At 44.5% G+C, this 22056-nt stretch overlaps 1 protein-coding gene across 1 annotated transcript in view; it reads right to left on the bottom strand.

Moving 5' to 3' along the window:
- TMC3 (transmembrane channel like 3) overlaps positions 1 to 22056 on the bottom strand; it is a 53155-nt gene that overhangs the window by 9420 nt on the left and 21679 nt on the right. The window contains exons 8-20 of the mRNA XM_061159623.1: positions 21039 to 21186; positions 20317 to 20360; positions 18745 to 18892; positions 16626 to 16735; positions 14901 to 14979; positions 12619 to 12858; positions 10729 to 10857; positions 10402 to 10469; positions 7358 to 7486; positions 5725 to 5835; positions 4712 to 4837; positions 3992 to 4070; positions 2181 to 2223 (exon numbers count right to left, since the gene is read on the bottom strand). Of these exons, the coding sequence (XP_061015606.1) occupies positions 2181 to 2223; positions 3992 to 4070; positions 4712 to 4837; positions 5725 to 5835; positions 7358 to 7486; positions 10402 to 10469; positions 10729 to 10857; positions 12619 to 12858; positions 14901 to 14979; positions 16626 to 16735; positions 18745 to 18892; positions 20317 to 20360; positions 21039 to 21186 (1454 nt within the window). The remainder of the gene's footprint in view (positions 1 to 2180; positions 2224 to 3991; positions 4071 to 4711; positions 4838 to 5724; positions 5836 to 7357; positions 7487 to 10401; positions 10470 to 10728; positions 10858 to 12618; positions 12859 to 14900; positions 14980 to 16625; positions 16736 to 18744; positions 18893 to 20316; positions 20361 to 21038; positions 21187 to 22056) is intronic.

Genomic DNA, 22056 nt, shown 5'->3' on the forward strand with positions numbered 1-22056 from the left:
CCTAGCCGGATGGGTGAAACTATCATTCAAATCATTTCTTCACTGAGAGTTGGAGTTGGAAGGAAGTGTTGTTTAGTCGCTCAGTCATGTCTGACTCTGCGACCCCATGGACTGTAGCCTGCCAGGCTCCTCTGTTCATGGGATTTCCCAGGCAAGAACACAGGAGTGTGCTGCCATTTCCTCCTCCAGGGGATCTTACCAACCCAGGGACTGAACCATATCTCCTGCATTGGCAGGCAGATTCTTCACCACTGAGCCACCTAGGAAGCCAGAAAGGAGTGTAGGAGTAATCAAATGAACCCCAAGCCTTTTTAGCTGCACCATCTAATGGCCCCATTAGCTCTGGGGCTCTGGTTGTTTATCTATGTAATGCATACAATGGAGCTTGGATGATAATTATGGTGTTTTATAAACAATTCAGAGAACACTGTGAAAAATAAATGTGGTCTTGGGCTGGAAAATGGACGTTAGAGGATGATACTGCTATCCTGAGAAAATTTATAGAAATCCTAATTTTTGAAGGTAACTGGAACTAAGCTGAATTATGCTCCATTGGCAAATAATACTTGACAATGACAGTGGGATTTGGCCACCTGATGCAAAGAGCCGACTCATTAGAAAAGACCCTGATGTTGGGAAAGATTGTGGGCAAGAGGAGAAGGAGGTGGCAGGATTAGATGGTTACATGCATCACTGACTCAATGGATATGAATCTAAGCAAGCTCCGGACAATGGTCAAGAACAGGGGAGCCTGGTGGGCTGCAGTCCAGGGGTTGCAGAGTGGGACACGACTTAGTGACTGAACGACAATTAAACAGTGGAATTTTGTAACATAAGCTACAGTCTCTTCCCACAGCAGTTTTTATGTGTAGGCTTGCTCTCTGAGAAAGTGGTTGGAGCGAACACAACCCTGAGGCCTCAAGACTCTTAATCAGGCATTTTCCTGGAAGGAAACACATCCCTCCCAATTAGTTCTGGATTAAAGCAGACGAAACGGGACTTCCCTGGTGGTCCAGCGGCTAAGACTATGAGCTCTCAGTGCAGGGGGCCCAGGTTCCACCCCTGGTCAGGGAACTAAGCACTTGCACGCCATGATTAAAAATCTCATGTGCCGAAACTAAGACCTGGGGCAGCCAAATAAAGAAATAAATAAATATCAAAGAGCCATAGAGTTAAAAAAAAAAAAAAAAGGAAAAGCAGACAAAAGAACCGGCTAACAGAGCCTTTTGGGTCATCTTCTCGTTCATTTTCTGCAGGAGAACACGAGCCACACAATTTTGCCATTGTCTGGTGATCCTTCTGGCTCATACCATGACCTGTCAGTGGCTCCAAGTGGCAGATGTGTTTCCTTTGAGCTGTACCTGTCCACTTTCCCCTCCCTTCAGCCCATGATCCTCTTTATATTTTCATTCTTTCTACAGGGATGTTCTTTCCTTCTCCCTGGATAAGCCTAGATGGGAACAAGTGTGTCCAGGAACTGCTGGGCAAGACAGGAAGAGGTGAGCCCACTGGGCTTGGATTCCTTACTGGGAAATCTGTTTTCATGGCTGGACCTGCCCACCTGACATTGTTCTGCAGGTGGGGGACACAGAGGCCCCAACATGGTCATGGGGGATATGACCCAAGGGGCAGAGACAGGGGAGGGCATCTTGCAAGGAAGAAATGAGCCACTGAGAGGAAGTACACAGATGTAAACAAGGCCAAGACATTCTTATGGGCTTCCTCCAGAATTTTGTGCTGCTTTTTCTTGCCTATTTCAATATTTCCTTCTGATTTCAGGCATGTTTTGGGATTATTCACAGGCCTAGGTCTGATGTAAAAATTATAGATACAGACCAACATTTATATCCTAAGATTATTTTTTAAAGAAGGCTTTAGGTTATAGTTTTTGTTTCATTTTTATTTTATTTATTTTTGACCACACCTTGAGGTATGTGGGATTAGTTCCCCAACCAGGGATCGAACCTACACCCCCTGCATTGGGAGCACAGAATCTTAACCACCAGACCACCAGGAATTTGCCTATCCCTAGATTTTTATCGGGTCTAATTAACTGTGAAAACTGAACTAGAGTAGGAAGTCTTTTGGTTGTTGTTGTTTTTGTTAGTGTTGAACCTTAAATGGCTGTTTTTTAAAAATGCCTACCAACTGAGACATCAGGAACTCTTGTTTGTACTTACCTTCTACCATTTGCGCAACCTTTTTCCTATCTTCAGATCTTGCCTAAAATATAAATGATAATCATACATTTGTTTTGGATTTAGCAGGAAGGAGTAACAAATACTATTCTTACGGGGACTGGGGAAGGTGCTGGGGAAGGTGCTGGCCATCATTGCTCGTAGTTGGGCCATGGCCAAGCTACTGCCATCACCTGAGGACAGCATCTGCTGACCCTAAGCCTGTGACTTGAATGAATACATGCTGACACCTGAAAGCTGAACTTTAATCCCTGGCAAGTTTCACTTTTAGGGGCAGCTCTTTGATAGATTTTGTTGAGATTCTGCTAAGAATAGTTTGCCTGAGACACAAAAGAGAAATATGGATCCACCATATGGGAGATGTATGTTTTCATAAAAATGCATTTTGCAACTCTGGCTGCATCTCTCTCTCTCTCTTTCCTTTCTTTCTTTCTCTCTCTTTTTTCTTTTTTCTTTTAGTGGCCAAGCCATGCCGCCTGTAGGATCTTAGTTCCCGCATCAGGGATTGAACCTGTGCCCCCTGCAGTGGAAACCCAGTCTTAACCATGTGACTGCCAGGGGAGTCCCCAGATACATTTTTTATTTGACTTGTTATGAAATGAGTTAGTATTTCTTTACATTAATTGATATTTATGAGAGTTTAAAAAAAAGAAAGGTGGGAGTTTTTCACATGGGGTTCTGGGGCTGGGGTGAAGCAAGTGAGATCTCCAGGGGCCAAATTTAAGGAGGAGCTCACTCTTGGGGCTGTGAGAGCCCAGGGTCGATGTGACCCTCAGAGTCTGTGCCTCTAAACTGGGCACCCTAGTGCCTCGCTTGCCTCCTCCTAGTCCCAGGCCTAGGGGAATACCTGAGATGCGTGCAGAGGAGGAGAAATTGTGGAAAAATTGGTGAGTACTGGTCATTCTCTGATTGTTCTGAGATCTGTGGTTTGAGCCCCAGACAGGAGAGAAGGTATAGTAAGTCCCCTACACATGAAACTTCAAGTTACATACTTTCAAAGATGCGAACACACATCTCATCAACATCTGGCCTGAGTGACACCTCAGCTTACCCTCTGTTTCCTGTTGCTGATGATCCTTCAGCTCTACCATCTCCCACCTCCACTCCCTCCTCTAGTCAATGACTCTTCTTGCCTGTTCACTCGATGAGAGCCCCTGTGCGCCAGCTGTTGTACTGTGCTAATATACTTTTCAGGGTACTGTACTGTAGGATTAAAAATGCTTTTTTATTTTGTATGTCTGTTTGTTATGTACTTTTTATGTGAAAAGCATGATAAACCTATGACAGAACAGTGATATATAGCCAATTATGCTAGCTGGGTACCTATGCTAACTTTGTTGGACTTACAGATACACCCTCTGAACAGAACTTGTTCGTTATGTAGGGGACTTACTGTAATGACAACCAGAAATTAAAAGATAGGGAAAAGGTGGGTCTTTGAGTCTAAACAGTGTCTTTGGACTCAGATTCCAACTTGACATGGGGCTGGGGAGGAATCCTTTCTCCGCTCCCAGTTAGCAGAGCCAGGAGAAGAGTTTAGTCCATTGTAAGCTCCATGTGGGCACAGGAGAGGATGCTGAAATGCTGAAGGCATCAACAAAGTCTCTGGGATAGGAGGCTCATTCTGACACCAGAAGGCCTGGGTATTCTTGTAACTATATAGCCCTGGGAGGTCCTGACACGGGGAGGGAGGGCCAAGAATCCAAGCATGACCTCACTTGTATTCCCTGGCCAGGGACATCAGTCAGATGGCTGACACACCTTCACAACAGCAAAGGTTACACAATACTTGCATTTTGGATCTGCATTCTGAGCTGGTGGTTGCTGAGTTTTAAGGATCTTGCGATGCTCTGCAGGTAATAGATGAGCATGCTAGGGTGGAAGAGCACAGGGTGGTGAGTGTACTTCATCTCCTTTCTCAGCTTTTCTGGCCGAGTTCCCCGCCAGATGTGGGTGACCAGCCAACCCCCACTCCCACCCCAGCCCACCCTCTGGGGACAAAAGGTATCAGCAAGTTCTCAGGCTGGTGAGCACCAGGAAGGGGTGGCATTCCTTTTCTCTCTCCTGATTTTCAAAGCCACCTCCATGGACCTGAAATTCTTTACAGGTAACAACAGTAAAGAAGGAGTGAAGATGGGTGAGGCATTTACAGTGCATCATGCCAGGAATCTTGGATCCACTGTTTGATGTTCTTTTCCCTTTAAGTCAAAACAGATGCTACCGAGCTGCACTGTAAAATTCCATGTTGAGATTAAACCTCTGGAAAGTAAAATAATGATAATGACACTGAACACCATGATAACGGCCACAGCGATGGCCCAAATACTGGTGATGAATCCATCATGCTCTGCCTCCCTGGTCCCCACGGGATTCAGTGTTCCTGTTCAGATCATCAGGCTCCGTAAGTGACTTTTGAATGAACTCACTGAATTTATACTCTAACTGGGAAGCAGTGATTTTCTTGTTGGCCAAACACATAGAAGTCCCCCTACAACTGGCAGGAAAGTACTCACAAAAGTAGCAGTACGGCTGGCAGGATGACCACAGGGCTACTGATGTACCCAATCACAGAGCCAAACCACGCGGGAAAGTCCTTCTCAATGGTTTCTGACACGATGTCATACATTTTCTCTTGTCCACTGTGAGAAAGAAAACCATAATTCCAGATTATATTGCTTTTGGCAGAAGGATCCTGTGAGCCATTAAAAAAGGGGGGCTAGTTGACCAGAGGCCAATCCTCAAGTCAGTTTCAAAGCTAAAATAAGTATCCGATGAACGTGGATGATATGTAGGGTTCCTAAAATGATCCTATCTGAAGTATTCATTTAATTAACATGTAGGCTTGAAGATGAAGTCAATAATTACATGGGGGTATGTGTGTGTGTGTATAACGTATACAAAGACAAACTGTAAATGTTACATAAATGTATCAAAACTGACTTAATGGGATTTCCCCAGTGGTCCAGTGGTTGACTCCATGCTTCCAATGCAGGGGGCGCAGGTTCGATCCCTGATGGGGGAACTAAGATCCCATAGGCCACACAGCCAAAAAATAAAATAAAAAAAACCCTAATTGAAAGCAAATCCTAGGTGGAGATAACTCTAGGGACTTCTGTCTTGATGCAGCTAGATAAGTGTAGAATCAAAAGTGACACTGGGGACTTCCCTGGCCGCCCAGTGGTTAAGACTCCATGCTTCTAATGCAGGCGGTGTGGGTTCGATCCCTGGTCAGGGAGCTAGGATCCCACATGCCTCATGGCCAAAAAAACCAAAGCATAAAAAACAGAAGCAGTGTTGTAACAAACTCAATAAAGACTTAAAAAAATGGTCCACATCAAAAATATCTTTTTTAAAAAAAGCTGTCCATAGGATGCTCCTCTATTAATGGCAAGAATACTATAGTAGGATGACATTTCCTATGCCAGAGAATCTTCCCTACCCAGGGATCTGACCTGAGTCTCTTGCGTGTCCTGCATTGGCAGGCAGGATCTTTACCACTAGCACCATCTGGGAAGCCCTGACTTACCTGAATGGTCCACAATTTAGAGATGGTTTGTACCGGACAATAGCAAAAATGGTTGGCAGCATGCATAGAAAGAGCATAAACAGGAGCATTGCCAAGTAGAAATTGTTGGATCTGCAAAGAAAACAAGTGCCAGGTGTTGAGTTCATTCCCTGGCCAGCTGCCACTGATGCATATGTATCACCCCACTTCTCCTGCCCCCTAAAACACCAACACAGAAACTGTAGCCCTAATTCTCTGCAAACAGAAAAATATCCTCCTCCCATTACTGCTAAGGAAAGGGTCTGTCACAGGGTCACAGGCAACTTAGCAAACTAGAAATGGATGCTCCAAGGAAATTAATGATCACCCAGCCCAACCTGCTCATCTACTAAACACTTGCTGAGCATCTGTCCACATCAAACCAAGGGAGGGATGACCCCATGGCCATCACATAGTAAACTAATTCATGGAAAAAATCTTTGAACCTTTATCCCACCCACCTGAGTCCTTAAGGAGTGATTCCCTCTCCAGTTGCCAGCCTTGAGCTTGTCCCCTATGTCTGAGGATGGTGTGACTCCTTCATTGTGGTTCTTAACTCTCTCACTTGGTTGTGTCTCTCAGCCTTTCATCTGCTCTGCTCCTGGCTGCTCAGGGTGAAAAATAGTCTCTGCCTGATTAAGCCCTGGGCCCTGGGCCCTAAGTTAGTATCTGAAAGCTCAGCCACTCAGGCTTCCCCTGAGGACAGTGCAGGTCTGTTTGGTGTTTTTAGGACTGTAAACAGTCCTGAAAAGAGAATGAATGATCTGTTCACCTACAGATTCTCAGACAGCATGTTCTCTCTAATGAAATAGACTGATTAGAAGAGTAAAGAAAATATTGGGCCACTTAGAACATAGTAGGTAGGTGAGTGTTAATCTGTGAAGCCTTTCTCTATTTATGTATACACATTCTTTATGCATGCATGCTAAGTTGCTTCAATCGTTGAGACTCTGTGCAACCCTATGGACCGTAGCGCACCAGGCTCCTCTGTCTATGGGATTTCCCAGGCAAGAATACTGGAGTGGGTTGCAGTGCCCTACTCCAGGGGATCTTCCCAACCCAGGGATCGAACCTGTGTCTCTTATGTCTCCTGCATTGGCTGGCAGGTTCTTTACCACTAGCGCCATGCAGGAAGCCCACACATTTTATATAAAATATATATATACATATAAATATGTATATGTATATATATAGGAGCTGAGAAAGCTCAGACGGTAAAGAATCTGTCTTCAATGCAGAAGACCTGGGTTCAATCTGAGTTGGGAAGATGCCCTGGAGAAGGGAATGGCAACCCACTCCAGTATTCTTGCCTGGAGAATTCCATGGACAGAGCCGCCTGGTGGGCTACAGTCCATGGGGAGTCGGCCATGACTGAGTGACTGACACTAGATGATGATTAAACTTCAGGAAAAAGTTGTAAAGGAAGTGTCATGAGCTTAAAGAAGAGTCGTGATTCCTTCCAAGGTCGGAGTGGAGGGGAGCAGTGGGCATTGGCAATGGCTTCAGGGAGGAAATGCAAATGGAGGGTGAACAAGATTTTGACAGGCAGAGAGCTGGGGAGACCCCCCCTGGATAAGGTGCGTGTGGTTGATGTGAGTTCTCTCCACTCACTGACCTGGAGGCCCGGAAGACTTGCTGGTGCGGCGCATTGCAGGTCAGCACAGCCCAGCTGCGCAGGTACATGAGCCCAATGAGCTTGAGGACGTTGAAGGCAGGGAGACATGGGGAGAAGAAGGCTCCCATCCTGAAACCACAAGGGGAGCCCAGTTAGCTACTGTTCTCCTCGGGTCTGCCTTGGTTCTGAGAGTTCGAGATGTGTACTCTGTGCTTAAATAACTGAGGAAGCCCCTGGAGATCTGAGATCCAAAACCTCCACTTTCTGGAAGCAAGACTAGTCACCTCCGCAGATGAGCTGAGAGCCTATTTTAAAATAGCCTCTTAAGAAAAAACCAGAAAGGACTTCTCTGGGGGTCCAGTGGTTAAGACTGCAAGCTCCCAATGTAGAAGTTTCATCCCTGGTTGGGTAACTAAGATCCCACCTGCTGCACAGCATGGCCTAAAAGAAATTCTCTTGACACAGGAATGCTGAATGTCTTTTCAGAGTTAGCAAAGGGAAGACCCTCTTCTGGTCAAGATGCAAACAGTGGATAACCCTACGGTTCTGAGTAGGCTCTAGATTTTGCCTGTCTATGGTGAGGGCTAGGGCTTCCCTGGTGTCTCCTGCCTGCAATGCAGGAGATGCAGGATATGTAGGTTCAATCCCTGGGTCAGGAAGATCCCCTGGAGGAGGGCATGGCCACCCACTCCAGTATTCTTGCCTGGAGAACCCCATGGACAGAGGAGCCTGGTGGGCTACATGGAGTCACAAAGAGTTGGACACAACTGAAGTGGCTGAGCATCTAAGCATCCATGGTGAGGGCTACATTAATCAGCTGTTGACTTTCAGTTTCCATCAAGATATGTGCAGCACAGCTACTTTTGTTGCACCTTGGGCTGAGCATCCTCACATGTTTTGGCCCACTTAACCTTCTGCAATCAAAGAGGAGGAGTAGGGACTTCTCTGGTGATCCAGTGGTTAAGAATCTGCCTTCCACTGTAGGGGACACAAGTTCAATCCCTAGTTGGGAAACTAAGATCCCACATGCTAAGCGACAACTAATCCCTCATGCTGCAACTAAGACCCGGTGAGAGAAGACCACACACAGCAATGAAGACCCAACACAGTCAGAAATAAAAGTAAATAAACATATTAATATAAAAATAAAATAAAAGGAGGGGTTAGTATCCAAAGTTGGGTCTGGGAAAATTAGGTGATTTGCTCAAAGACTAATAATAAAAGGGTGACCTATATCAACCAAATTGAGTGCTTTTGGGAATGACAGGCCTGGGATGAAATGCCAGGGAAACAGAGATACAATTACCCTGCAAATAAGTGCCAAATAGGGAAAGAAACCCAGATCTTCTGACTGAAGGCTAATCTGCTTGTACTAGATGCTCATTCAATACAATACTTGTCAAATTTGGGTTTAGTAAGCAGGAAGATAAATATAGATACAAGGATAGGTTTGATAAGTAAAACTCTTTAAAAAAAGCTTTTGGTTTCTCACATCAGGCAAAAAGATCACTGTCCATGTGATGTTAGGCAAGACACTTAGCTTCTCTTTTCTTCAGTTTCCTCATATTTAAAATGGAGAAGAAAATACTAATTACCTCGTAGGGTCTCTATAAGGATTTAACCAATTATTACAGGTAAAAAGAAAAAGTGCCCGATATCTAGCAAATGTTAAATAAATGTTATGTATTATTTTAATACTATATTTATGAAAATATTTTTCAAAATAAGTGGACTATAAGAACACAGAATTAATTTTTTTTTTCTTGAAATGAGAACTTTAAAAAAAAAAATTTATTTGGCTGCACCGGGTCTTAGTTGTGACACTCGGGATCTAGTTCTCTGACCAGAGATTGAGCCCAGGCCCCCTGCATTGGGAGCTTGGAGTCTTAGCTCCCAGACCATCAGGGAAGTCCCAAGAACACAGAATTTGAATAAAGGAGTATTACTTGATTCTCCATTTCTCCTGCATTTTACTGTATGATGATGAAGAGATTGTGTCTTGTGAATGTATGGAACATTCAGGCACTTCTTCCTTTTCTTTCTTTGCTTGTATTTTAACAGAGAGCACTTTAGGGGGTCCAGGAGGGAAAGCCAGAAGTGGAAGAATGATTAGGGAGCTCTCCACCATGCCCCCAGGGACACACCTGTCCATAAGGATCAGATGATCCCTTCCAGCCTTTAGCATCTTTATGAACATGATTGCCATGGCTGGGAGTTAACCTGGGTGAACAGCCTTCCCCTAGGATGGGTCTGTCTATCCGGTAGATGGATGGTCATGCACCTGGGCTTAGTGAAAAGATGAAATGAGAGGACTTCCCTAGTGGCACAGTGGGTAAGAATCTACCTGTCAATGCAGGGGACACAGGTTCAGTCCGGCAAGGTCCTGTGTCGCTGTTCAATCCAGGAAGATCCCACATGCCTTGGAGCAACTAAGCCCATGCACTGCAACTGCTGAATCTGTGCTTAAAACCCATGCTCCTCAACAAGAGAAGCCACCACAATGAGAAGCCCGTGTACTGCAATGAAGAGTAGCCCCACTCACTGCAACTAGAGAAAGGCTGCACAAAGCAACCAAGACCCAGTACAGCCAATAAATAAATAAATATTCTCAAAAAAAATATGAAAGGAGAGTGGGGAGCTGAGGGCAGGCTCCCCGCTGGGACACAGCTACTGAAGGAAATCCTCCTGAGGGGTCAGCAGCCGCTCCTCCTAGCCTCCCCCTGCCACCAGCCCCACCTTCCCCAACAGTTTATTCTACTGGTTCTTGGTTCTTGTGCAATTTTGTTTGCTTATTTGTTTTGCAGGAACTGATAGTGGTCTAAAAATGGACCATTTCCTTCATCATTCCTTTCCACAAAATGCTTCAAAAACCATTACTGAAATGACTATTCATATGAAATCCTTCAATCATAAACTGTTTATGTCCTTTACTAATTCTTATGACTGTGTTTACTATGGTCACACCCCATCCAGTTGAAGTAAATAAAAATCTCACCCCAGATTAGATATGAGCACAGGCAGGAAGAAGAAGCTTTGATACATACCAAATCATTCCTTGGTTGTAGACTAAATGTAACACGTTCTCTGCAATTTTGAATTCCCCGTATTCTGGCTACAAGGGAAAATGAACTTCTGTATTAAAAAACATTCCAAAGTTCTTTGCGTAAACTGGTTCATTATCATGACATGCATAGAATTCTTTGCTCCCATTGTCTGTGTGGCCATCCCAGAAATAGTGAATGGGAAAAAAAAAGAAATGGAAACTTAGTTTTGTACATTCTTTCTCTCGTCCCTCACGTGTTTTCTCTTAGCCATGTCAGTTTCCTAGCCTGGCCATCAGGAAAGGGTGGATTCAGCAGCATCTTACTTACAAACTTGCTTTCCAGGTCCCAGCACCAGTAGTCACTTAAGTACCGAACGAAAAGTCCTCGGAAGAAGTCTATGAGCAGAATGCTGGCCACGGTGAAGAGCATGTCGATGATGGACAGCTTCAGCATCTCCTGAAACACAAGGCATCCTTGCGTGCCACCATGCCCAGACCTCCCCATGGCCACTTTCTCATCAGGATCCCCCCATCTCTGTTCATTTCCATGACTTCAGCCACTGGACCCCCTCCAGTGGTGACTCCATTTTTGGCACACGGGCACTCAATAAATATTTGTTCATCTGGGGACTTCCCTGGTGGTCCAGTGGTATAGACTTCACCTTCCAATGTAGGGAGGCCAGGTTCGATCCTTGGTTGGGGAGCTAAGATCCCATATGTCTCGGGGCCAAAAAAACAAAACGTAGATCAGAACCAATATTGTAAAACATAAATTCAATAAAGACTAAAAAATTGTGCATGTGCGTGTTTAGTCATGTCCGACTCTTTATGACTCCATGAACTATAGCCTGCTAGGCTCTTCTGTCCATGGAATTTTCTAGGCAGGAATACTGGAGTGGGTTGTCATCTCCTTCTCCAGGGGATTTTCTCAACCCAGGGATGGAATCTGTGTTTCCTGCCTTGACAGGCTGATTCTTTACCACTGGGCCACCTGGGAAGCCCAAAAGTAGGAAGACTAAAAAATGGTCCACGTGAAGCTGGAGCCCCTTATACAGAGTGAAGTAAGCCAGAAAGATAAAGAACATTACAGCATACTGACACATGTATATGGAATTTAGAAAGGTGATAACGATAACCCTATATGCAGAACAGAAAAAGAGACACAGAAATACAGAACAGACTTTGGAACTTTGTGGGAGAATGTGAGGGTGGGATATTTCAAAAGAACAGCATGTATACTATCTATGGTGAAACAGATCACCAGCCCAGGTGGGATGCACGAGACAAGTGCTCCGGCCTGGCGCACTGGGAAGACCCAGAGGAATCGGGTGGAGAGGGAGGTGGGAGGGGGGATCGGGATTGGGAATACATGTAAATCCATGGCTGATTCATATCAATGTATGACAAAACCCACTGGAAAATAATAATAATAATAAAAAAAAAATCTTTAAAAAAAATTGTTCATTTGAATTTTTATATTTGAGGCCAGCATTACACCAAACCAGGAAAAAAAAAAAAACAACCTATGATTGGGAGCCATTTAGTAGGAGACCACTTGAGGCATGTTTATGGGATAATACCTAGGGAGGGAGAGTCTCTGTATAAGACAACAGAGCAAATGTGAAAAGCAGATGGGTTCAGAGCACAGTTTAGAGCAGATGCCTGCATTTGGGGCATCACTCTGCTTTTACTATCCGTGTGCGTGTGTGTATGCTCAGTCATGTTCGACTCTTTGTGACCCCATGGACTATAGCCCACCAGGTTCCTCTGTCCACGGGATTTTCCGGGCAAGAATACTGAAGTGAGTCACCATTTCCTCCTACAGGGGATCTTCCTGATCCAGGGATCAAACCCATGTCTCCTGTGTCTCCTGCATTGCAGGAGGATTCTTTACCACTAAGCCATCAAGGAAGCCTCTTAACTATCTGTCATGTGGGTAAGTTACTTAACCTCTTGTGCTTCAATTTCCTTATCTCTGGTTCTAAGGATGATAACAATAAAATTCTAGACTAAGCGCTGACAACAGGGTCAAGCACATGGTTAATACTGCAGGAGTCTTTACACTGATTATTATTATTTGTTTTGAGACCTGGGCAATCTTAAACCCCCAATTAACTTATTTTCCTTTTCTATAAAAGAGGCATAATCGACTCAAAAGGGTTTTATAAAGGACAGCAACCAAAATAAATAAATAAATAAATAAAGGACAGCAACCTACCTGTCCAACGTAGGTCTCCCAGCATTGGTCTTGTGGACTCCGGGTGGAGACTGTGGTCTTGTTGGCTCCTGAGAGAGGTGAGATGTAAGTTGGAATGTTGGCCTCTTCCAAGGCCCATGTGCTGTTTCTCCTGAGCCCTATTCCAGGCCCAAGTGTGGACCATCTCTCTTCTCCGGGGGCTGCCCTGGTGGCAAAGGTAGAATCTATCCAGTGACTTGTGCTATTTTGGGGAGTGGCTTCCTGCAGACAGAGAGAAGGAAGAAAAGAGGTTGCTCAGTTACAGTTAGTTCCCAATATGTGAACAAGTTCAGCTCTGAGATCGCGTTCATAAGTCCAACAAAGTCAGCCTAGGTATCCAACAAACACAATCTACTGTATAGTACAGTACGGTCATAGGTTTATAATACTTTTCACACAAATAATACATTAAAAAAGACCCCAAAAATAAAGAAAACATTTTTATTCTAACAGTACAGGACCTTGAAAAGTACAGTAGTACAGTTACAATTTAGCTAGCACACAGGAGCACATTCACATCTTCGAAAGTACACAACTTGAAAGTTCATATGTAGGGGACTTACTGTATTTGTAAATAACAATCTATCATGAACACCAAGGGTATCATTGCAATGCTTCAAAATAATCTCTTTCTATATCTCTGTTTCTGTCTCCATCTCTCTATCTCTCTCACTCTCCCACTCTCTCTAGCTTGGTTGATAACCACTTGACTAGGAAGAGTCCAGGAATGAACATTGTAATGAATACTGTTTATTGGTCATTAGTAAGTGTCAGAGGCTGTCCTAAGTTATGGCCTGTTCTATTTCTCATTCTCATGAGAGTGTCAGGTAAGAATGATTATTGCATGTGATAGACGAGATGTGATAGATAAGATAGATGTGATAGATGAGGTGAGTGCTCCGTACTAGGAATGGATGTTATAGATGTGATAGATGAGATGAAGCTCAGCTAAATGAAGTAAGATGCTAGTAGGTGGCAGGTGGGGACCCGGTCTTTGCAACACTGAAGCCCTGATGCAGAACCATTACTCCCTGTGGCCTCCGCTGTCTTACAAGCTGTAAGATTTGATGTTAGTCAGGTATGGCTTATATAAACAACCCTAAGAAACCTCCTCTTCCCTGCCTCACTTCCCCCTACCCTTTGGGATATTCTCACAGGTGGATCAGGTTTAACATGAACTCCAAACCTATCCTAGGCTGGGAGTGGATCCCCTGGTGGGTATTGGGAGGGGGGCTGCTCTGAACTGTTCTCCATAAGATGTTTATGTTCTCCTGATTTTCTGAGTGGGTCACATGGCCTGCAGTTCTTCCAGGATCATTTACCAGAGCTGTTAATGGCTTTTCCTGGTGGAATTCCAGGAAAAGAGAGTCAGGAAACCCAGATTCTCATTCTAGCACTTATTAGTGACTAGCCATCAATTCTGGCCTCAGGTTCTCTATCTTGGGACTAATTTTCCCATTCTTATGTTGAGAAGACCACAACTGAATTAAATTTCCAACATGAAGAATGGAGTGCAAGTATAAGCAGTAATGCTGACAATACTGACGATTGCCCTGTATGTGTATGTATATGTGTGTGTGTGTGCATATGTATATGTATATATATATATATAAATATATGTTTGTTTATGTGTATATGTGTGCATGTGTATATGTGTGTCTCTGTGTGTACTGTGTATATATGTGTACCTCTGTTTGTGTGTATGTATTCATAGGGTATGTATATTGGCATACGTGCTGCATGCTAAGTCACTTCAGTCATGTATGACTCTTTGCAACCCCATGGACTGTAGCCCACCAGGATCCTCTGTCCATGGAATTCTCCAGGCAAGAATACTGGAGTGGGTTGCCATTTCCTCCTCCAAGGGATCTTCACAATCCAGGGATTCACCTGCACCTCTTTTGTCTGTTGCATTGGCAGGCAGGTTCTTTACCACTAGCGCCACCTAGGAAGCCCAATGTGTGTGTATGTGTATGTGTGTGTGTGTGTGTGTGTGTGTGTGTGTGTGTGTGTGTGTGTGTATGCATATATATGCATGTGTTTATGTGCATGCATATGTGTACGCACATGTGTGTATCTGTGTGTATGTATGCACGTGTGTTCACACATATATGTGTATGAGTAAGTGTATGCATGTGTGTGTGCATGTGCATATGTGTGTGTAAATGTTTGTGTGTGTGTATATGTATATGTGAACATGTGCCTGTGTGTGGTATGGGGGAGGCAGTGGGCAGCTGGGCAAGTTCCCAGGGCAGAGCACTCACCTCAATGCTCATGCTGTTAACTTTGTCCAGGAGGGCGATGATCAGACTGTAGAGGTTCCCCAGATAGAGTACAAGGACCCTGAAAGCCACAAACCCACCTTGAATGAGCAGACCACCACACAAAATCCATGCTTCTGTCTGATCCATGCTTCTACCATGATTCTGGAGTGACTATCATGCTTAGACTAAGACAGTGGTTGGTTGTCACCCTTGGTTTCCTTCAGAATCAGATTGTGTAAAAAAAAAAAAAAATGGTAGCCTGAACTCATGAGGGGCAAGTCTATCAATGCCTCTGTTTCTCTAGTTTTGAACAAGAACAATGAGGCCAATCTGTATACTAAGAATGCAATCATAGTATTGCTTCTCCCTGGTGTCTACCTGTGAGGGAGCTGCTGAGGAATGCTCTTCTCTCTCCTGGGTTGACAGAGGAGGTGCTGAGCGCAGCATAGAGGCAAGGGTTTGAACCCGGGGGCTGGGACCACCCCTCCCCCCAGAGCCACCCTGGATGAGGGGTTTCCACATGCCATCCCCTGATCTTTCAAGTGTTGTTTTTCTATCTTTGAAATGACAATTGGACTTCCGTTGGACTTCAAGGCTGGCAAATAACAGCCTTTTAGCCAAATCCTACCCTCTTCTATTTCTGGAAATAAAACTGCAAGAAACACGGCCACACCCCATAGATGCTGTATGGTCCATGGTCACTTCCCTACTATGACCTCAGAATTGAGCCTTCATAGGCCTTCATAGTCTCTCTTCAGAGATTTCATAGACCAGCACAATCAAAAAGAGGTACTTGGTCCTTTACAGAAAATATTTGCCGACTCCTGAAAGAGAGTCATTCTTCACAAAGTGATCTATTTGTTCTGTAGAACATGATCCAGTGTTACAAGAGGAAATACAATCAAAGCACTGGAGGCCCCAGAGGGTTAGGAGACAAGTAAGCCATGTTCTAATATCCCTGCCCTCTGCAACCATCACCCTAACAGAACCTCCCCTAAAGCTGCATGTCTACTGACCAAGAGGCTGCTCCAGGGAGGAAACGGAGATTTTTCAGTAAGACAGTGTTGAAGCCAATACTAGCAATGAAATGTGGTTTCATGAGTCCAGCCCCTCTGATCTCCCCTGTCCTCAGACTGCTGTGGCTCACATCTGCATCTACCACCTGCTGAACACCCACTGACCATCCTGACACAGCCCCCATGCTCCCTGACTTACCCACAAGAACCTCTATGGGTCTGTGCTTTGGGGAATTATGAGTAAAGCATTATGTTCATCTCACATCTGCAAAGACAGCAAGAGTCTCTCACCTCTTGTGGTTAATCCAACCGAGGGACTCCAAGTGTGGGCAAAACAGGGCAGCCTTTCCTTCATCTTCTGGTCCTTTCTCTCGCATCTGCTTTTTCTGCCTGTTTCCCCCTCTTCTCATCCTCTCCATCCCTCCCTCCCTCCTCCTCTTTTCCTTTTTTCTCATCACCACCCTTTCATCCGTCTCTTCCATTCAGTCCTCCTGGTCCTTCCTCTCCAGCCCCCTCCTCTCTCCTTACCTCCTCTTCCCCCTCCTTCCCATCATTCAACCCCGGTAGCTAAGACACTCCGTAGGGCTAGTCCTGTGCTAAGGTTGGCGGGGTGGGGCAAAGCAAGCCCTGGCTCCTGAGAGACGGAGTTCCCACAGTGGGTGGCCAGACAGTGGACCCATAAGGAAACCTCCCAGCACGGTGGCCGTACCTTGCCAGCTGGAAGCGCAGTGTGGTTCGTGGGTGGTACATCTCCAAGGCGGCGATAAGGTCGAAGGCCGATGGTGCCAGCATGGTGACGAGGGAGACCACCACACTCACCTACAAGAGAATGCATGCCCCACCAAGCTCCTCCGAGGGCCCCCCACCCCCGAATCTCAGGCTTCATCACCTGACAGTTGATCTCATAGCCTAATGTTTGGTAGGGGAGAGAGGTATTCAGAGAATCCTGCAGTTCTTACATGGAAAACCTCCCCCAGATCTTAGCTAATAGCTGTTTGACAAGGCCACTTTGCCATGGGTTTATTCTTTGCAGTGGTGCGGTGGTAGTTTAGTCACTAAGTCATGTTCAACTCTTTGCAACCCCATGGACTCCAGTCCACCAGGCTCCTCTGTCCATGAGGTTCTTCAGGCAAGAATACTGGAGTGGTTTGCCATTTCCTTCTCCAGCGGATCTTCCCAAGCCAGGGATCCGATCCATGTCTCCTGCATTGTAGGCAGATTCTTTACCAACTGAGCCCCCAGGGAAGCCCTATTCTTTCTAGGAACCTTCCTTAAACTGAAGACTCTCATATATGCCATTTGGGATTCACTGGTGTTTTGGCCACCTTCTTCAATTACCATCTTATTCTATGTAAACTCTCCTTACCGTGGATGGAAGAAGAAAATAAATGTAGCTGTTAAGAACAGAAAAGGAAAGTCTGAGAGGTAATAAAATTCTTTCTGCACATGTAAGATTATCTAGAGCATTACTTTTGAATGACTCTTGTTTCTCTGTATTTATGGCAAGTGAAAGCAGAGGCTTAGCTGGTACATGAGAGGTGTGAGCTAAAGAAGAAATAATTTCTGAATTTATCTTTCAAAAATTTATCTACCTATCCACACACAAGCACATATTTCTATAACCCACTTAGTTGACATAAAATACAGAGGTATGAGATGAGACTCTACCTATCCACACACAAGCACATATTTCTATAACCCACTTAGTTGACATAAAATACAGAGGTATGAGATGAGACTCTGTAATGCAGTCTCAGATTCTGGAAAATTATTGTACGTTGGGGATGAATATTTTGCCTGCATACTTTGTTTTTAATCATTTTCATAGAAGTGGTCTGAGAGATGGCATTTGTGCTACTTCTGCCATTCAAATATTTACAGGTAAATCAAACCAAACTTTCAGGACCAGAGTCTTATAATAATTAGTAAGAATTATAAAACTGTTTATAACCTTCCTCTTGGTAATCTTCTATTCGTGGGAATAGTCACATAAATGGAGGGGAAAGGACCTTTACAAAAATGAGCCATTAGTGTGAGGCTATTTTGGGAAACATTATTGTGACTTAGAAATACAGAGGGACTTCCCTGGTGGTCCAATAGTTAAGAATCCACCTTCCAGTGCAGGGGATGCCGGTTCGATCCCTGGTCAGGGAACTAAGATCCCACATGCCTCGGGGCAATTAAACCCATGTACTGCAACAAGAGAAGCCTTCACACTGCAGCGAAGACCCAGCACAGGCAAAATATAAAAATACGGAAACCGCCTAAATGTTCAACAATCCCCATGTGGTCAACTTCGACACATGCAATGGAAGACAATGCAATTGCTAATTCAAATCCTGGTGAAGTCAGTTTCTGGAAACATGCATATAAAGAAACACAAAGCCAAGAAAGCAAAGCACAGTCAGCCGTACAACTCCAAGGGAAAGAATGTACATATCTTGAGGGTGGTTTTGAATCAAAACCTTCCTCATTAAGACTGGGGATATCATTCAGCCAAGCCCGAGTGTTGCCACTCTGGTTCCAAGCCCTTGTGATCCGTGCTCTAGAATAAGAGGACTACAGTTTTTCCATGGAGATACTTCCAGTGAATCCACTTAAGAAACACCACAGGGGGGACTTCCCTGGTGGTCCAGTGGCTAAGACTCTGTACTCCCAGTACAGAGGGCATGGGTTTCATACCTGGTTGGAGAACTAGATCCCATATGCTGCAACTAAAGATCCTGCATGCTGCAACTAAGACTTGGTGCAAATTAATTAATTCATTAAAAATAAAAAATAAGAAACACCCAGGAAACAGAGGAGGGTCTGCCACTGTGTGTGGGTACCTCATTCTTCTCCCAGAGTGTCAGCTCCTTCTTGGACTGCGCCAGCTTCTGGGACCGGTCCACCACGAAGTAGATGAGATAGATGCTCCCAGCAAGTGAGACAAGCACCAGGATGTTGGCCACAACCCGCAGGCAGATGGTCACTGCCCTGCAGGGAGAGGCAGGTGTGGGGACAGTACGCCAGGCTCCACACAGGGTGTCCAGATGCATGTCTTCCTCACATTTTGACAGAATCAGGAGGATTCAGGATTTGTGTGTGGGAGAGAAATGATAACTGGGCTTTCTGCTGATCTGTTTGCTTGTAATAACGAATCACCAAATGAGACATTTTTGAATGGGAATGTGTTCAGGATGGCTGCAGCTTTCACATTTGAGGGAACATCAAAATCACCTGTGAGGTTTGCTCTGTGAGACATGCTAAGAATGTGGAGTCTTGGGTCTCACTCTAAGAGATGTTAATTCTGTCAAACAAGGTGGGCATTGGAGGGATCTGCATTTGCAGCACCTTGCAGGTAATCCTCATGTGGGTGGTGCTCTCTGCCCCCTGGGAACATAGATGGAGTCCCATCCTTTCATTTCATAGCTAAGGAAGCAGCGGCCCCGAAGAGTCAAGGGCATTTTGGGGTCATAGAAATAATGACAAAGAAAGGGCTAGAATCCATTTTCCAACACCCTATGGAGAGTCCATCTCCCCATAACAACTGCTTCCTCTCAGGGGCTGGTGTTTCCTTAACTCCCCAGGTCTCCAGCATCCCCTGGACAGGCTTTTTCTGCATCGCAGGAACTAACCATGAGCTTAAACCAGCAGTGAGGATGGACCTAGAGACTACCATTCACAGTGAGGTAAGTCAGACAGAGAAAAACAAACACAGCACAATTATCACTTATATGTGGAATTTAGAAAAATGGTAGAGATGACTTATTTGCAGAGCAGAAAGAGAGACTGATATAGAGAACAAATGCATAGACCCCAAGGGGGTAGGATGAATTGGGAGGTTGGGATCAACATATAAACACTGCTCTGTATACCAGTCAATCCTAACGGAGATCAACTCTGAATATTCATTGGAAGGACTGATGCTGAAGCTAAAGCTCCAATACTTTCGACACCTGATTCAAAGAGCCAAATCACTGAAGAGACCCTGATGCTGGGAAAGATCAAGGGCAGAAGGAAAAGGGGACGACAGAGGATAAGATGGTTAGATAGGATCACCAACTTAATGGACATGAATTTGAGCAAACTCTAGAAGATAGTGAAGGACAGAGGAGCCTGGCGTGCTACAGACCATTGGGTCGCAAAGAGTCAGACATGACTGAGCAACTAAACACTCAACAGGGCACTACATCCCACATGCCACAACTAAGACCAGTCACAGCCAAATAAATAAATAGTAAATATTCTTAAAGAGGGAAAAATTATAGGGTTCCCACATACCACATTACGAGATGGATAGATTTTAAGAAAAAAGAACTGCCTGACGTTGTATGAAAATAAGATAGACTCTGGTGATTTTGGCACCAAATTAAAACAGCTTATCAAAGACTCTAGTATGGGGAGTTTGTCATACATACAGGTTTTTGCTTTTCTTCTTTTCCTGTTCTTCCAGTATAGCCTCCTTTAAAGAAAGACACATACAGTATTGAAAGCTTAGTATTTTCATTAGTCATAAATTTTTACAAATAGTTTATGAGAGAAATGACTTATCCAGTATTTTAAATCATAAATTCAACATCTAGACTTCATTCTATATCAGCACTTTGTATAATAATAGACTAAAAAAGGCAACTGGAGAATGGAAAGAAGAAATGGAGAAGTAAATTATTGAGATCATCAAAATGATCTAAATAATGTTTTTCTCAGAAGCGGCACCATTTAGCTGTAATGTTGTTGTTCAGGAGCTCTGTCACTGAATGCTTTTTACTGTGTTATCTTCTAAGTCAATGCTAAGAGCTTGTATCTCCCACATAGATGTTTTTATTCATTTACAAGTTATATGCATGCAACAAGGTACTAATCCATTATGCAAATTAACACAGATACACACATGGAAATTTTAGAAGGATGAAATTTTTTTAAAAAGTTCCAGTGTTTTTCTCCTGCACACCATCGGATTGTTTGGGGCATGTGGGGGACACATCATGTCACGTGACGTTGGAGACTGTGGCTGCCTTGGTCTGAGTGCCATGGGAACGGGACCACGCTGACCCCCGACAGAGGGCCAGCGGCTCTTGCTATAAAGGCTGTGGTCTGCAGAGCCCTGACTCCCGGCAGCCTGGACGGCTCCCTAACTCACCCTGATGCTGTTCACGATGGCTGCGGTTTTGCTCTCGGCCGCCTCTGGGTTGCCGATGAGGTAATCCCAAGCGCAGAACACCCGCCAGCAGAATGTATAGTTTTCACTGGAAGCGCTGGCGAGGCTTGTGCGGGAGTTCTTAGCCATCCTGCACGAGAGGACCAGAGAAAACATAATTCAAAAGAGACACATGCACCCAATGTTCACTGCAGCACCACTCACAACAGCCAGCACGTGGAAGCAACCTAAACATCCACCAACAGAGGAATAGAGGAATACGTGGTGTGTATAAACAAGGGAGTATTACTCAGCCATAAAAAGAATAGCAATGCCATTTGCAGTAACATGGATGCAACTAGAGATCCTCATACTAAGTGAAGTTGGTCAGAGAAAGACAAATATCATATTATATCACTTATATGTGGAATCTTAAGAAACAAAAAATCTACAAATGAACTTACCTACAAAACCAAAGCAGAGTTAAGATGTATAACATAAACTTACGGTTACTGGGGGTGGGATAAGAGTGGGGGAGGGGATAAACTGGAACATTGGGATTGACACATATACATTGATATATATAAAACAGGTAATTAATAAGGATCTGCTGCATACCACAGGGAATGCTACTCAATACTCTGTAATGGCCTATATTGGGAAACAATCTGTGAACCTATGTATATGTAAGCTTCCCCCAGGTGGCGCTAGTGGTAAAGAATCCACCTGCCAATGCAGGAGATGCAAGAGATGTGGGTTCAGTCTCTGGGTCAGAAAGAGCCCCTGGAGTAGGAAGTGGCAACCCACTCCAGTATTCTTACTTGGAGAATTCCATGGACAGAGGAGCCTGGTGGGCTACAGTCTATAGGGTCACAGAGAGTCAGACAGGACTGAGTGACTGAGCACATGAGCACACATATATAGGTGTAACTGATTCACTTTGCTGTATACCTTAAACTTACACAATATTGAAAAGTCAACTAAACACTAATTAAAATTTTTTACAAAAAGACCAGAGAGG

Source organism: Dama dama, chromosome 13, assembly GCF_033118175.1.
Source record: "Dama dama isolate Ldn47 chromosome 13, ASM3311817v1, whole genome shotgun sequence".
NCBI classification, from domain to species: Eukaryota; Metazoa; Chordata; class Mammalia; order Artiodactyla; family Cervidae; genus Dama; species Dama dama.